Source organism: Protopterus annectens, chromosome 16.part0, assembly GCF_019279795.1.
Source record: "Protopterus annectens isolate FY-2018-M chromosome 16.part0, PAN1.0, whole genome shotgun sequence".
Lineage (NCBI taxonomy): Eukaryota > Metazoa > Chordata > Ceratodontiformes > Protopteridae > Protopterus > Protopterus annectens.
Window position 1 is genome coordinate 594167231 of NC_056750.1, and position 16538 is coordinate 594183768.

The window sequence follows — 16538 nt, forward strand, 5'->3', positions numbered from 1 at the left end:
TCAATGCAGTCACCAGAAGGTTTAATGCCTTCAGCAAGACCAATTCATCCACAGAAGGGGTAAGAGTTTGCCAGTCCCCACTTTGTTTCAGGATTTCCAAAATGTCTGCAAACGAGACATCCTCAGAGGGGGACCGTGGGGACCCTTCTGTTTCATCTAAATCGGTATCAGATGTGAGAGATTCCTCAGACAAGACCTTCCTCATGATGTCAAAGGCACCGGTGCCCCGACCCGAAGATCTGACCCGAGCCGAAGAAGGTCGTTTCTCCGGAATCGGAACCACAGGCTCCGACACAGAGGACGGATCCGAACTGATCTGAGCCGAGGCACCGAGAGGAAGAGTCGGAACCGATATCTAGGTTCGACTATCCCCCCCAGAACCTTGGAAAGATCTTCGGTTCCGAGACTCCGGCTGGTTCCGAAGGAGTCGAGGTCAACTGAGCCGATAGCACTACTGGAGGCTTCGGCACTGACGGCTCTACAATCATCGGTTCTTCGATTCCTAGCTCCGATGACTCGACGGGTCTCGGAGGAGGAAGTGTTGAGGGAACAGGAATAGTCTCGAGTTTCGAAACCAGCTGGGACGAAACCTTGATTAATTTGGACAAAGCAGAGTTCTCCATAAGCTTCTGTACCACTCTGTCCACATCGGAGTCGGAAAGGGGCCTCGAAGAACGGGTCAAAGGGATCGAAGCCGTCACCGAGCGAAGGATAGCAGACGGTGGTACCTCTGACACCAGCTCCAAGACCTGAGCCTCTGTCAGAGATAAACTCTCGACACCTGGCACCGAGGTCATAGGAGCCGGCGTCCGAATCTGAAAAGAGCTGCTCGGAGCCGATGACTTGGGCTCCGACACTCTTGAAGACTTCGACCCCTTCGAAGACTTGGATACCTGTTCAGCCTTGTCCAGGGCCTCCTGAAAATCGGGTTTAAGCAACCCTCTGTCAACCAACTTCCTGCGTCTTTCCAGCATGACCCTCTCACTAAAGGAATGATAAATGGAACAGTCTTCCTGCAAGTGGAGAGGGCCAAGACAGTAGACGCAGGATGAGTGGTTGTCAGTAATGGACATCTTCTGTCTGCACGGACACCTTTTAAAACCAGATTTGGCTTTCTCTGACATTTTGAAGTAAAAAATCCAAAAAAACACAGCACACTTAAGAAAAATCACTATATAATACTAAGTGTAATAATTTTAAAGTTTGGAATAATAATAAACAATTTAAATCTAACCTAATATATATATAAATGCAAAACACACAGCACACTATGATATATATATATATATATATATATATATATATATATATATATAGAATAAAAAAGAGAAAGTTAAGGCAAAAATTTTTTTTAAAATACTGTCAATCCTGACAGAAAAAACCCAAAGGCTTTAACTAGAGAAAATTTAAACTAACTAAACTAGTCTAAATACTCACAAATAACACCCTATACTATATTACTTATTTAAACACTAAAATATGACTATAAATCTGTAGAAAAGAGAACTATATATCAATAAAGTAGAAAAAAATATACTGGCCCGAGCCTCTCAATGCGATCTGCTGCTAGTGGCAAACTAGATCTGAGGGTTAGCACCTGAGGATCATGGGATATTACTGTGCCTCAAGCTTTCTCGAAGATGCGGAGCTAGTGATGCGGCCGACTCGGAGCCGAGGATCGGCTCCGAACCAGTGTGTAAGAACAAACGGCGAGACTGAACAATTTCACATGGAAGAGTTAGCCCACAAGGAGACCCAAACCTTATGAAAAATTACGTATGGAGGTTTAGAAGAGAGAGGAGTTCAGATATTCTCTCTGCAGATGTGATGGCTACCAAGAACACGGTTTTCCATGACAAAGTTCAGATCAGATTTAGTTGAAAGCTCAAAAGGTTTCTGCGTTAGGCCTTGTAGTACAACGGTCAGGTCCCAAGGTGGTGAGGGATCTTTTATTGGAGTTCTTACAAGAAAGATTTCATTTATGAAAGCTTTGCATAGCATAGAAGAAGCCAGAGAAATATGTCAGCTCCCCATATGAACATTGGAAATAGTTGCTAGCTGAAGTTTAATTTTAGGGGAAGTAGCTCCTTCCGGAAAAAGCATGGTCAAGAATTGGAGACATTGGGGCAGAAAAGGGGAAAATGTCTTTATTCAAAGCCCAAAGGGAGAATCTTTTCCATTTGCTTTTGTATACTTTTTATTAGATTCTTTTTGAGAAGCCAAAATAATCTCACGCAGGAGAAAAACACCCGGTCTAACGATTACTTGAAATGGAGAAACCATGCAGTTAGTCTTAGGGCTCAAAAGTTGGATTTCTGATGGGTGTGACAGGAGATCCAGAGTTTGCTCCAGTATCCCTGGAGGATAAAGATGAGACCATTGGAAGGGGAACCATATTTGCCAAGGTCAGAAGCAGCCAATGAGCTCTTCAGCCTGCTTTTTGTAAAAATTCTGGGAACAGGGGCAAGGGGGAGTAAAGCATAAAATTGACCGGAGGGCCAAGTGTGAAATAGAGCATCTCTCGGTGACTCCCCCTGAGGGGGGATCAGAGCAAAGAACCTGCTGTTGAGGGGAGTGGCAAATAGGTTGCAGACAGGTCAGCCCTAATGCGAGAAGATCATCCCAACACAGATTGACTGAGAAACTACTCATGGGGCATCAGAATGATCTGCTTGACCACCAACACACTGGTTTTCCCCCAGAATGAGCACTGCAACTAGAAGGTGTTCTGAGGAGATTGCCCATTCCCATGCTCTCATGGCCTCTCTGCAAAGGGGATAAAACCAAGTTCCTCTGTTTGTTGATATACCAGACTACAGACATGTTGGTTTGAACTGCAATAGTCCCAAAAAGAAGAGCATCTTGAAAGGTCTACAGCACTAAAAGGACTGCTCTCATCTCCAGGACGTTGATATGTAACTTGGTCTGTTGGGGAACCATGTGCCTTGGACCGTCCTTCCTGAGAAATACTCTGCCACCCCAAATGAAAAGCATCTGTGTTCACTGTGGACATAAGGGGTGGTAGGACAAAGGGCCTGCCTAGATGTAGATCATCCGAATACACCCACCATCTGATGCGTCTTTTGCAAAACTGGGCAAGTCTGAGTGGACAGGGGTTGATACAGAATGGACCACTGTACAGCTTAAGTCCATTGGAGAATCCACATAAAGAAGGGTGCCAAAGGAAGTAACAATTGCTGCTGCCATGGAACCCAAAGCCTGCAGTACTAACTGTGCCAGAGAAGCTGAATAAGCAAGGGGGAAATCAACCAGAGTCCTTACTGTGGAGATACAATGTTGAGGTAAGGAGACTACTTGTTTCCTCGTGTCTCTAAGAGTGCCGATGAACTCCAGGCTCTGCACTGAGGTTAGTTTCTACTTGGCATGATTTAAAGTTATGCCCAAAGAATTGCCAATCTGGAGCAAATACTTCCTGGCATGCAGAAGTAGATGCTTGAAGGGGGCGATAAGGAGCCAGTCATCTAGATACAGAAACACCTGGAATCTTTTGAGTCTCAAGACAGCTGCCAACACTGCCATGCACTTGGTAAATACGCTGGGGGCTGTGGTGAGTCCAAAGGGCAGGGCTCTGAACTGGTAGTGACTGGATCCCAGCCAAAACCTGTATTTTGATATTACAGAATGCATCCTGAAATTCTGTACAGCACATCCAATCGTCCTTGTGTAGAAATGGTAGAATAGACTGGATCCTGACCATTCTGAACTTTGCTTTCTTTACAAACTGATTTATGTTGCTTAGACCCAAAATGGGTCTGGGGTCCCCTGTTTCTTTGGCACTAAAAGGAAGCGCAAATAAGTTCTGAATCCTATCTGGTCTGGAGGGACCTTTTCTTTAGTAGCTTTAGGATTTCTTGTGCTGCTTCCTTCCTCTGACTGTGTGGAACATTGGAAGTTTCTCCCCTTTGCGCGATGGAAGAAGGAAAAAGGTACAGAATAACCCCTGAATATTACACTTAGCACCTCTGTATCTTATGTTACACTTGATCAGGTGTTTGGGTGTAAAGACAAATCAGCCCCAGACTGCCTCCAAAGTTGGATAGCCAGGCAACATTTCAGAAGCTCTGAAAAGGCCCATCAGAGAAAGAGTCTCGAAAGCCCTGATTTTGCGGACCTCCTCTGCCTCTAGGGCGACATCTGCCATTGAAATTCCCCCTCTGCGTATGGAGGAATGGTCACCACTTGGATCTTCGAAGGGATCCAGTGATTTGCGGAAGCACATCTTGCCACCCACTTGATTCCTAGAAAAGGTTCATTGAGGTGTAAAAAACTTGATTCCTATGGCAGACTGTCTTTCCCTCTTGTTCACGGAAGGTCAGCATCTCAAACTGATGGCCCTAACAGACCCGTGACATTGAATGGGACATTAACACAGAAGGTCTTAAAAGGTTCCGCAAATTTGCAAAGCTGCATCCGGGCATGTCTCCTTCTGGCAATGCCAGAACCAGCTCAAGAGTCGGATCCTAGACTGCAAAAGAGTCAGAGCCGAGGATCGGATCCATCACCATTCGTTAAGGAATGAATGAGAATAAAATAAAATCATCAGATCTGGATAACTGTGCCATGTTTGCAGTCATCAGCAAAAACTTTTGTCAACCACAATTCAAGAATATTGGCTTTGATATCTGTAAAATAAATGCCAAACAAAAGGAGGACAAGCACTGATCCTTGCAGTACCCCACTAGTTACAATTTTATGTTCAGAGAGGGTGCCAACAACTTTCACTATCTGGAATTTGTTGGATAGCCAGTTTACAGTTCAATAGACAAATTAGGGGATTACATTAAAAGTTTTCTGACTTTTCAATAACAGAATGGGGATGGTGTCAGAAGCCTTGGCCAAGTCAAAATAAGTAGCTTGCACACAGAAATTTACTAAGCTGAAGCAGAAAGGGCCAGTACTTCACCAAACCAACTGACTGCATCTAAATCAGGTAATGTTGCCTATGTCTGCATATACGAGTTCTGCTACAATATGTTCCATGGCTTTACATACAAGGTTGAAGTTGATGGGCCCTATAATTTCATGGGTCAGTAAAGGGGCCATCCTAGTGCAAAGGAATCACAGTGGCTGTTCTCCAGGCAAAAGGGATAAACCCTGTGGGTAGGCTGAGCAGTTTCAGCAAAGGCTCATAATGCAGACTGGTATATTATGTGGTCCAATAGAAACATTAATTCTTAGCCCTCGACAGGGATACTTAGCCCACAATGGGGATTCTAAGACTTGTTTCGATAAGATTACAGAGAAAATACATTTTCAGGAATTGTTGGTGCAACGACTTGGTAGGTAGGACAAAGTTAGCACTAACTATAAGGCCCAAACTCTTTGTAAAATTACAAGTTATGTACTCACCATAACGTTCCATCTGAGTAGGTGACTTCATTTGGATGCAACCTGTGGGTATTGGATCCGACCTCGGATCCGAGCCGGCATTTCAAAAGCTTAGGCTCCGAGCTCCTAGCTCCTCCCTCTACCCATAACCCCTTGCCAAGCCCTGACTGCCCTCAGATTGAGTTTGCCTATATAATACTGACTACAGTACCTGAACAAAGCATAAATACTTGCTGTATAAAGGTCAGGGGGATGGAGGGGGGGATGGTTGCATCCAAATGAAGTCACCTACTCAGATGGAACGTTATGGTGAGTACATAACTTCTAAATCTGAAGTAGGCAGACTTCATTTGTCTGCAACCTGTGGGACAGAGTCCCCAGCTACCTGAATCTTGGGCGGCCGTCATGGAAGGATGTTCCGGAGCACCGCTGAGCCAAAGGATGCTCTTCCCCTGGAAACAACATCCACCTTATAATGAGAAATAAAGGTATGAGGTGAGGCCCAAGTGGCTGCCGCGCAGATATCATCCAATGACACACGGGACTTAAAGGCGGCTGACGTGGAGACTGCCCTAGTAGAATGAGCCGTAACCCTCTGTGGAGCAGGTCTACCTGAAGTGTCATAAGCCTGCATAATACAATTAGCAATCCACCTCCATAGTGTGACTTTAGAAACTGCTTTACCCAAAGCAAATTTAGCAAAGGAGATGAACAGCTGATCTGATTGCCTGTGACCAGCTGTTCTGTGAATATAAAATCGTAATTGTCTATGAACATCCAAGGAATGCAATTTGTATTCTCCTTTGTTTGAGTACTTGGGAAAAAACACAGGTAAGTTGATTGATTGGTTGATATTAGATTCTGAAGAGACTTTTGGAAGAAAAGATGGATTGGTCCTGAGGCACACCTTATCTGGAAAGAAGGAAAAGTAAGGCGGCTTGACGCATAGAGCCTGAAGTTCAGACACTCTTCTGGCTGAAGTGATAGCTACTAAGAAGGCAGTCTTCCAGGAAAGGTACTTCAGGTCTGTAGAAGCTGCAGGCTCGAAGGGAGGAGCAGTAAGGGCTTGCAGAACTAAAGATAGGTCCCAAGGTGGTACAATCTCTGACTGGAGGCCTCAACAAAAAAATCCCTTTAAGAAAGGTTTTGCACAATTTCGCCGTCATGAGGGGAGCTGTCTCATGACCAATGTGATAATGAGAGATGGCTGCCAATTGTACCTTAATCGTGGAAGAACTTGCCCCTTGATGAAAGAGGTCTGTTAAAAATCCAGCACTGCCGACATAGGTGCTGAAAAAGGATCAAACTTTTCTGGACCCCAAATAGAGAATCTCTTCCATTTACTCCGATAAACCTGCCTAGTGGAAGGTTTATGAGCCGCCACTAGGATGGCCTTGACCGGTGACGAGATACCGAGTCCTAATCAAGGATGGAACTGGAGCAGCCAAGCTGTCAATTTCAGGGTGCATAGATTGGGGACGAAATTCCCAGAGGGTGGGAGATGAGATCCGAATCGGATCCAGAATCCAGGGTGGATTCACTTTGTGAGACCATACAAAGGGGAACCAGGGTTGACGAGGCCAGAGCGGGCAATGAGAATCATTCTGCTCCCCAAACTGTTGGCTTTCTGCAGAAGCCTCTGCATCAGAGGTAGTGGAGGGTAGGCATAAAGGAGACCGGGAGGCCAAGCATGCACCAGCATCTCTCGGGGATTCCCTGGTGGGGAAGCAGAGCGAAGAAATTGTCGCATTTGGCGTTGGAGTGAGAGGGAGAAAGATCGCAGCAGGGTTGCCCCCAAGCGGCAAAAATCTTCTTCACTACCTGAGGATTGAGAGACCACTCGTGAGGGAAAGAATGGTGCGACTGAGTTTGTGCGCAAGGATGTTGGATTTTCCCGGAATGTGCGTTGCTACAAGAAAGCGTTTGGTGGAAATTGCCCATTCCCAGACTCTCATGGCCTCTCGACAAAGGGGATAGGACCTGGTTCCTCCCTGTTTGTTGATGTACCAGACTACCGACATGTTGTCTGTCTGAATCGGAATAGTCCCTGAAGGAAGAGCGTTGTGAAGTGCTTGCAACGCTAGGAGCACAGCCCTGATTTCCAGGACATTTATATGCCTTGAAGTCTCTGTGGAGTTCCACGTGCCTTGGACAATCTTCCCAGAATGCCCCCACCCGAGGCAAGAAGCGTCCGTGGTCACTGTGGCTCGGGAAATGCTGCACAAAAGGTCTCCCTGTCAGAGGCTCCGGAGACCAAAGCCACCAAAGAAGGGAATCCTTGCATGCTTTGCTGACCGCTATCGGAGTGTTGAGAGAGGAACAGAGGGACCACTGAACCTGAAGGGTCCATTGAAGAACCGCATGCGTAACGCATGAATAAGAAGCGGATAGCTGCCGCCATCGAACCTAGGGCCCTCAGGACCCGAAGCTGCTGTCGGAAATGGTTGCAGGACCGCTGCGACATGACACTTCAGGTTGGAAATTCTGTCTGGGGTGAGGAAGGCTCGCATTGACCTGGTGTTTAGCCTTCCTCCTATGAAATCTATAACTTGTGTGGGGTGCAGTAAAGATTTCTCCCAGTTGATAGTGATGCCCAGCCTTGGGGCTATCTGAAGGAAGTAGTCCCTGGCTGAGCACAGAAGATGCCTTGATGATGCCGTCAGGAGCCAGTCGTCCAGGTGCGGAAAGACCTGTAATCCCTGGAGCCTCAGGTGGGCCGCTACAACCGCTAGAACCTTGGTGAACACCCTGGGGGCTGAGGTGAGACCAAAGGGAGGACCCTGAACTGATAATGACTGGCTCCCAGCCGGGCGAAGAAACCTCCTGGACCATCTGTCCATGCGAATGTGGTAGTCGCGTCCTTGAGGTCGATGGAGCACATCCAGTCGTTCTCCCTCAAGAGGGGGAGAATAGATTGAAGGGTGACCATCCGGAACTTTTGCTTGGTTACTGACAGGTTCAGCAGGGAAAGATCTAAGATCGGTCTTAAGTCCCCGTTTTCTTTGGCACTAAAAGAACCTGGAGTAAAACCCTGACCGGTTTGATCTGGGGGACGACTGGATAGCTCTTTTTTCTAGCAGCTGTCCGATTTGATAGCTGCTGCCTCCCTTTGGTCGGGTGGAACATCTGGGAGGCTGCGAGATCTGGGAACTTTGTACAGGGAATTGTATAACCTCTGGATATCACGAAGCACCCAACGGTCTGTTGTGATGGACTCCCAAGAAGTTAGGTGCCTCGGCGCCCCGACTGCCTCCAGAGCGGACAGCCGGGCAACCCTTCAGGGCTGCTGCGTGGGCCTATCAGAGAAAGGTTCTCTGGACCCAAAGTTTCTAGGAGCCCCTGCCTCTAGGCGGCGACCTCCCTGTCCTCCACTGCCACGGGAGGACTGGTTATCGAGCAGGTTGGGACTGCTGCGACTTCCGGAACCACATCTTCTTCTGTCCCTTTTGGTTCTTCGAGAAGGACCTCTGGGGAGCTGAGAAGCGGACTCCGACGGCAGACAGCATCTTCCTGTCCTTCTCGCTCTGGACCAATGTTTGAACAGTTTTGCCAAACAAGGCAGAACCATCAAAGGGGCATTAGCGAAAGTCGCCTTGAAGGGCTCTGCGAAATCACAGTGGCGGAGCCAGGCCTGCCGCCTCATGACTAGGCTTGCTCCGCTGGCTCTAGCGGCTCCCTCGGTAGCGTGAGAAAGTAGCTGCATAGATGTGTTAGAAACTGCTCTAAGAGTGGCCATTCGGGTGGAGTATACCTGCTTGTCCTCACCCGACATGGACTCTGGGGGAGATGCAGCGTATTCTTTAATCAAATCCCGCTGCATCCTGATGACGTGTGCCATGTAGTTCAGCGCTCTCAAAGAGAAGGTTGCTGAACTGAAAACTCGCTTCCCAATGCGATCCATCGAGCGGGACTCCTTGCCCGGAGGATGCATAGAGGGACTCTCCTGGGCCAATTCCCTCTTAGTGGCTGCAGCCATCATCATGGCATCTACTGCGGGGCCTTTGCTCCAGTGAGTTTGGTCCGCCGGAGGGGAAAGGATACGGTCAGGACGCTTGGGTACAGGCTCAACGGTGTCCGGATCCTTCCACGCTCTGGTGGATATAAGGTCCACCAGAGGGTCGGCAGGAGGGACACCCAAGAGGTAGATGGGCCGCCTCGAATGCCTCCAAGAACACAGACTCGTCTGAGGAGGCCTTGGGGCAGACCACCCCCGATCCTCAACATTTCCATAATGTCTCCAAATGAGGCGTCTTCAGGGGTGACCTTGGGAGCCCTCCCTTCATCAAGTCTGTGTCTTGATAACGGACTGGGGAGTCCATGTGCCTCCTTTTGCACTTACGCTTCCGAGGTACTTCTTGGGGCTGTCCGAGGAGTACTCTTCCGCAGCTGGATGTTCCAAGGGAACTACTTGGGACATCGAGGCGGGCTGTCCCTGGGACCGGCTGGTGGGAGCCTGGCCCAACTGCAAGGGAGTGCGGGATGGAGCCGTGGCAGGGACCGGGGTCCGAAGTCCTCAACAGTGCCCTTTCCACTACGTCGAGGCCGAGAAGCCAGCTTCTCTGAACCCGAGCCGACCCCACTCGGATCCGGCGCTGGAGATCGGAGCGGGCGACCGTCGGATCCGAGAGACCGGTGTGCTCCGACCTAGACGGAGCCGAAGACACACCAGCTCCCTCGGATCAGAGGCTCGGTCCTCGGCTCCGAGAGGTCGGGTCCGAAGTACCCGAAGCACTCAAGGGATGGGACGGATCAGAGGTGCGCCGACCTATCGGATCCGACCCACCCCCGGATCCAACTCTGCCCGGCGCCGACAGCTCCGAACCCCTGGTGTGGGTCGGAGAAGGAGCCAAAGGGGAGAAAAAAGGGGTCGAAGCCCCTCCCGGATGGGGGGGGGCTAGGAGCACTCCCATTTGCATTTGGGCCTGGATGAATTTCCTCATCATCCGGTCCATGTCTGCTTCACTCATAGAGAAGGTAGATCTAGTCGAGGCCACCGAAGCGGACCTAGAGAGCCGCCTTGGGGACCTCGCTGAAGGGCTAGCCTCCTCCTCGGGCCCAGGAGAGAACCGAGGGGAGTGGAGCCGAGGAGGAGGGAAACTAGAAGGCACAGGAGAGGCCCGCTTGGATGGAGGAGCCGAACTAGAGGTTTCAGCTCTCCGTTTGTGGTGCCTCTCCCTGTGCCTCTCCTTCTTTTCTCTCTCCCTAGAAGACTCTCTCTCCTCCGGCATCTTAGAGGGAGGTTGAGTCCCAGCCGGTGGAGGAGAGCCCACAGCAACTGCTTGCTGAGTAGAAGGGCAGAAGCGGCGGTATCTGGAGGAGAAGTCCCGCCAGAACCAGCGACCTCCGCTCCTCAAAGCTCGGGGTTGAACCCTGCACAAATGGTACAACCAGATGACAGGTGTTCAACCCCAAGCATTAACACCGAGTGTGGCCATCCGCCGGGGACAGCTTATGGCCACACACGGTGCACTTAGAAAAAACTGCCTTATGGGCTTCAGACATACTCTAGCCCTAACAGGCCTAAACACACACAAACCACTCAAACTACGCAAACCCAGGAAGAAAAAAATAAAGGTAGAGGAAGGAAAGCCTAACAGACACACTTCTATTTAAATTAATCAAAAAAGGTTAAATTTTACAAAATTTTCCTGTCAGAAAACTTATCTGCACTAGGAGCTCAAGGAATCCGTCGCAACTTGAAAGCGGCAAATGAAATCTGAGGTCAGTCAGGGCTTGGCAAGGGGTTATGGGTAGAGGGAGGAGCTAGGAGCTCGGAGCCTAAGCTTTTGAAATGCCGGCTCGGATCCGAGGTCGGATCCGATACCCACAGGTTGCAGACAAATGAAGTCTGCCTACTTCAGATTCTGTCGTTAAACAAGGTTTTAAAATTTTGGTACTGCTATGTGCTAATCAGAAAGGCTGCATGAGGTTTGTAATATTTCCTACAACATACCTCTGTACTGGTAGATTATTTCTCTGATGCATATGGATTATAAGCAGAACACTAAGATTCTACAGGTGGATTTTGTACATTTTATTTCCTAAAATTTCATTAAGGAGCAGTTTTAAAGCATGAGATTTTAAATTCACTTCTGCACTAATCCACATCTCTTCATCATGATAAAATCTGGCATACCTGAGGGGGTGGTTCTGGAAGACCATGTTGATGAGAGTCATCCTCTTGCTTTGGAGCAGGTATCACAGCTGGGTTGGCAAGTTTCTGTATGCTATATGAATGCTCCCACTGCCTTGCAATGGATGGCTCTGTAAAAGCTGAACAGAAAATGTACATTAATACAGCATGAAGACTAATACTAACATTCCAATATATTCTGTGTACAATATTTGCTGCAAGATGACAATTCTCTGACCTCAGGATGTTGTCTGGCTGGAGTTTGTCTGTTCCACCAATTTTGGCATGGGAATTTTATAAGTATTCTCATTTTCACCCACCACTCTAACATGGGCTGTTTAGTCTAATTAGATAAAAGTTATGTACTTACCATAGCAATAAATGACTCCTTCGGTCTGGTTCAATCTGTGGGTTATCAAATCATACTGTGATCAAAGATTGACCATATTCCACAGACTTCAGCCCACTGAACTTTGCCTCCTCTACCCATAATCCCACATTCCTTAGGACTACCACAGATAAGAGTCTGCCCCATGCTATGCCAAATAGAAAATGTTCAAATTCTGAGAAAAAAAAACATTAATGACCCCAAAACAGGAGGGAAGAAGAAGAAGAATCCCCTGACTCTGTCATCCCACAGACAAGAGGCTCACCAAAAATGCAAGGGTTAGAGGGAGGGAAGGTTAAACCAGAAAGAAAGAGACAACATGGATCTATCATTATGGTAAGTACATAACTTTCACATCAGACGTTGTCTTTTTCATCTGGACTGAAACTGTGGGACAGAGTCGCATAAACCCCTAGGGAGGTCTCACAAAAGGATGTTGTGTAAAACGGTGAAACTAAAGGAAGCTCTGGACCTTGACTAAATATCCAACTTGCAGTGGGACAAAAAGGTGTGAAGGACTATTCAGGTAGCAGCTGCACAAATCACATCCAATGCAGCTCTTAAGAAAAAAATGTAAAAGTAGCCACAGCTCTAGAAGAATGACCTTTTGGTTTACCTTGCAAGGTCTTTCCTTTCAAACTATACCCAAAAGAAATACAATTAGATATCAACTTGGAGACAGTAACCTTGGACAACGGCATGCACAACTGAGTTTCTGAAAAGGAAATAAAATAGAAGTTATGTTCTTACCATAACGTTCCATGTTAGTTGTCTTCTTCTCGCCTTCTTCTTGCTGGATGGGTTCGGAGCCGACCTCGGCTCCGACTCGGCCACTCTAAAAGCTCGAGAGTTGGTTCCACCGGCTCGAGGCTCCCCTTATATCCCACAATGCTAGGCGAGAGTTACCTCAGATCTCGTTTGTAAGCTAACCCAGCTTATATCAATAACAGTATAACTGTAAAACAGAATCCACCTCTAACAGCAGGAAGAAAAGGGGTGACCTATATCCTGAAACAAGAAATATGCATAATAGCATATGACTAAGAAAGAGGTGGTAGAAAGAGAGGTCACGATCACAACTCCTCTAGGTCTGTCCAGGCCAGGGAAGGAGGGTGGGACGCAAGAAGAAGGCGAAGAAGACAACTAACATGGAGCGTTATGGTAAGAACATAACTTCTATATGTTAAGTTGTCTATCTCCTTCATTCTTGCTGGATGGGACCGTCCCTAGCACCTTGTCCCGGGTGGCCTAACGGAACAGACTCCTTAGAACAGTGGAACCAAAATTAGCTCTATGCCTAGAAGCTAAATCCAACTTATAATGGGAAATAAAAGTGTGAGGAGTAGCCCAAGTAGCCGCTGCACAAATGGTGTCAATAGGCAGTCTGTCTTGGAAGGCTAGAGAAGTAGCCAAAGCTCTGGTGGAATGGGCTTTAGGTTTATTAGGCAGTTTTTGGTGTCTAATCTCATAAACAAGGGTAATCAGAGATGTTAGCCATCTGGATAATGATACCTTTGAAACTGGAAGTCCTTTTCTGCTTTCCGCATAGGAGACAAACAGCTGATCAGATTTTCTGAATTGTTTCGTTCTGTCCAAGTAGTACCTTAATTGACGATGAACATCCAGGCAATGTAATTTTTGTTCAGACCTATTTGAATACTCTGGGAAAAAGACAGGCAGGTCAATGCTTTGGTTTAGATTTGATGTTGAAACCACCTTAGGCAAAAAGGACGGGTTAGTTCGTAAGGAAACTCTGTCCTTATGGAAAAAAAGATAAGGAGAACGACAACTGAGTGCTTGAAGTTCTGAAATTCTTCTAGCTGATGTGATAGCCACCAGAAAGAGAGTTTTCCATGATAATAACTTCAAGGAACATGAAGCTGCAGGTTCGAAAGGGGAAAGAATCAAAGAAGCAAGAACTAAATTTAGGTCCCAAGGAGAAGGAGGATTTCTTATAGGAGGTCTGAGAAGAAAAACTCCTTTCAAAAAGGCTTTGCAGAGTTTGTGGGACATTAGGGCAGATTCAGAAATACCCACATGGAAATTAGAAATAGCTGCCAATTGAACCTTAAGAGTAGATGGAGATGAACCTGCATGGAAGAGTTCAGCTAGAAAATCAAGGACTAGTTGGATGGAAGATGTGAAAGGATCTATGTCCTTTCCTTGTGCCCAATATGAGAAGCGTTTCCACTTACTCAAATAAATCTTTCGAGTGGAAGATTTATGGGAAGCTATCAATATATCTCTAACAGAGTGAGATAATTGAGGAAGCCTGGCTACGGTTGGAATTGGAGGAACCAAGCAGTGAGGTTCAGAGAGGGGAGGGAGCGATGAAACTGACCCGACTGATGGATCAAAAGATCTGGAACTAGGTCCAGATTCCACGGTCGCTCCAAAAGAAATTGATGTAGAAAGGGGAACCACACTTGTCGAGGCCAGTAAGGAGCAATGAGGATCAATGAGGCCTTCTGAGCGATAGCTTTCTGTATTACTTGAGAGATCAGTGGGAAAGGAGGAAATGCATACAGAAGTCCCCGGGGCCAAACTTGGACTAGAGCGTCCCTGCTGGGTTGGCCTGGTAAAGGGAAAAGAGTGAAGTATTGTCTGCACTTGCTGTTTTGGGGAGTAGCAAAAAGATCGCAGCAAGGCTGACCCCACTTGAGAAATATCTCTCTCACTACAGAGTCTTTCAGAGACCACTCGTGAGGCATGAGTATAGCTCTGCTCAACTTGTCCGCAATGTGATTGGACTTCCGGGATGTGCGTTGCTATCAGAAAACGCTGAGAAGAAATCGCCCATTGCCACAGTCTGAGTGCTTCTCGACACAGGGGTATGATCTGGTTCCGCCTTGTTTGTTGATGTACCACACTACAGACATATTGTCTGTCTGGATTGCAATCGTTCCCAAGGGAAGAGAGTCTTGAAGGGCTTGCAACGCTAAAAGCACTGCTCTCATCTCCAGAACATTTATGTGCAAGTGGCATTCGTTTGGTTGCCATGTGCCCTGGACTGTCCTGCCCTGATAATGCCCCCACCCGATCAGGGAGGCATCCGTTGTCAGAGTAGCAACCGGAGGAGGTGGAACAAATGGTCTTCCCAACAGGAGCTGGGGAAGACATCCACCACATGAGATGCTTTTGCACTTGCTTAGTGATCATAATGGTGTGAGACATTGGAAGTTCCTGGTAAGACCATTGAGAAAAAAGCATCCACTGAAGGATCCGCATGTGGTATCTGGCCAATGGGAGGAGAGGTATGGCCGCTGCCATGATTCCCAACACCTTTAGAACTAACCTGGCTTTGGCTCTGTTGTTGTTGAGAAGAAGTGATACCAATTTTTGAATGTCTGATATCCTTTGGTTCGTTAGCGTTGCAGACATGTTTATAGTATTTAAATTTGCGCCTATGTAGGTAATAGTACGACAAAGCGACAAAACAGACTTTTCGCAATTTATTGAAATACCCAGTTTGTGACAAACGCGAAAAGTATAATCTCTGGCCATTAGAAGGAGATGCTTGGTGGGAGCTGTGAGAAGCCAGTCGTCCAAATATGGAAACACCTGGAATCCTTGTCGTCTCAGGTGAGAAGCTACCACTGCCATGCATTTGGTAAACACCCGGGGGGCAGTGGTGAGACCAAAGGGCAGGGCCCTGAATAGAAAATGACTGGTTCCCAGCCTGAAGCGGAGGAATCTTCTGGAGCGTCTGTTCATTTTTATGTGATAGTACGCGTCCTGAAGGTCTATAGAGCACATCCAGTTTCCTTTTCCCAATAGGGGAAGAATGGATTGCAGCGTGACCATCCGAAATCTTGTTTTCTTGACTGATCTGTTCAAAATACTGAGATCCAAAATTGGTCTCCAGTCCCCTGTTTTCTTTGGAACTAAAAAGAACCTTGAGTAGATTCCGGATCCTTGTTGGTCTGCTGACACTGGCTGAATTGCTCTTTTGCAAGCAGTTTTGAAATTTCCAAAGCTGCTATATCCCTTTGAGCGGTGGGACATCTGGAAGGGATTTTTGACTGATTTGGAAAAGCGAAGAATGGGGATAGAATAACCTTCGAAATGATGGACTGTACCCATTTGTCTTGAGTCAGGGATAGCCAGGCTTCTGGGTACAATGACAATCTTCCCCGACTGCCTCCGAAGATGGGCAGTCGGGCAACACCTCAGGGATGCTGAAAGGGCTCGTCAGGAAAGGCTTCCCGATTGCCCTGGTTCTGCGGACCCCCCCTGCCCCTAGGGCGGCGTCTACCATTGTTATTCCCACCTCTGCCTCTGGTAGGAACGACTCTGTGCGTCAGGCGAAGTCCCTTGAGATTGTTTACGGAACCACATCTTTCCACCCTTCTGGCCTTTGGGGTAAGGCCTAGAAGGAGTCAAAAAACGGACTCCGACGGCAGAAAGGGTCTTGCCATCAGTCTCGCACCTAGTCAGGGTTTCTTTCACTTGAGGACCAAAAAGAGATGATCCATCAAAGGGGGAGTTCGTGAAAGACGTCTTGAAAGGTTCCGCAAAGTTGCATAGCCGCATCCAGGCGTGCCTACGTAAGGCTACCCCTGTTCCTGCGGCTCTGCTCGCTCCATCGGCCGCATAAGAGGAGGCGCATGGAGGAGTTGGAAATGGAATTAAGGATAGCCAGCTGCGTGTTCATTTTCTCTTGAAACC

The 16538-nt window shown here is 47.5% G+C and overlaps 1 protein-coding gene across 4 annotated transcripts in view; it reads right to left on the reverse strand.

The window, feature by feature from the left end:
* Window positions 1-16538, reverse strand: part of MAN1B1 (mannosidase alpha class 1B member 1) — a 1711419-nt gene that overhangs the window by 1411015 nt on the left and 283866 nt on the right. For all 4 annotated transcript variants that reach the window (XM_044058051.1, XM_044058053.1, XM_044058050.1 and 1 more), the window contains exon 4: window positions 11486-11622. In XM_044058051.1, the coding sequence (XP_043913986.1) occupies window positions 11486-11622 (137 nt within the window). The remainder of the gene's footprint in view (window positions 1-11485; window positions 11623-16538) is intronic.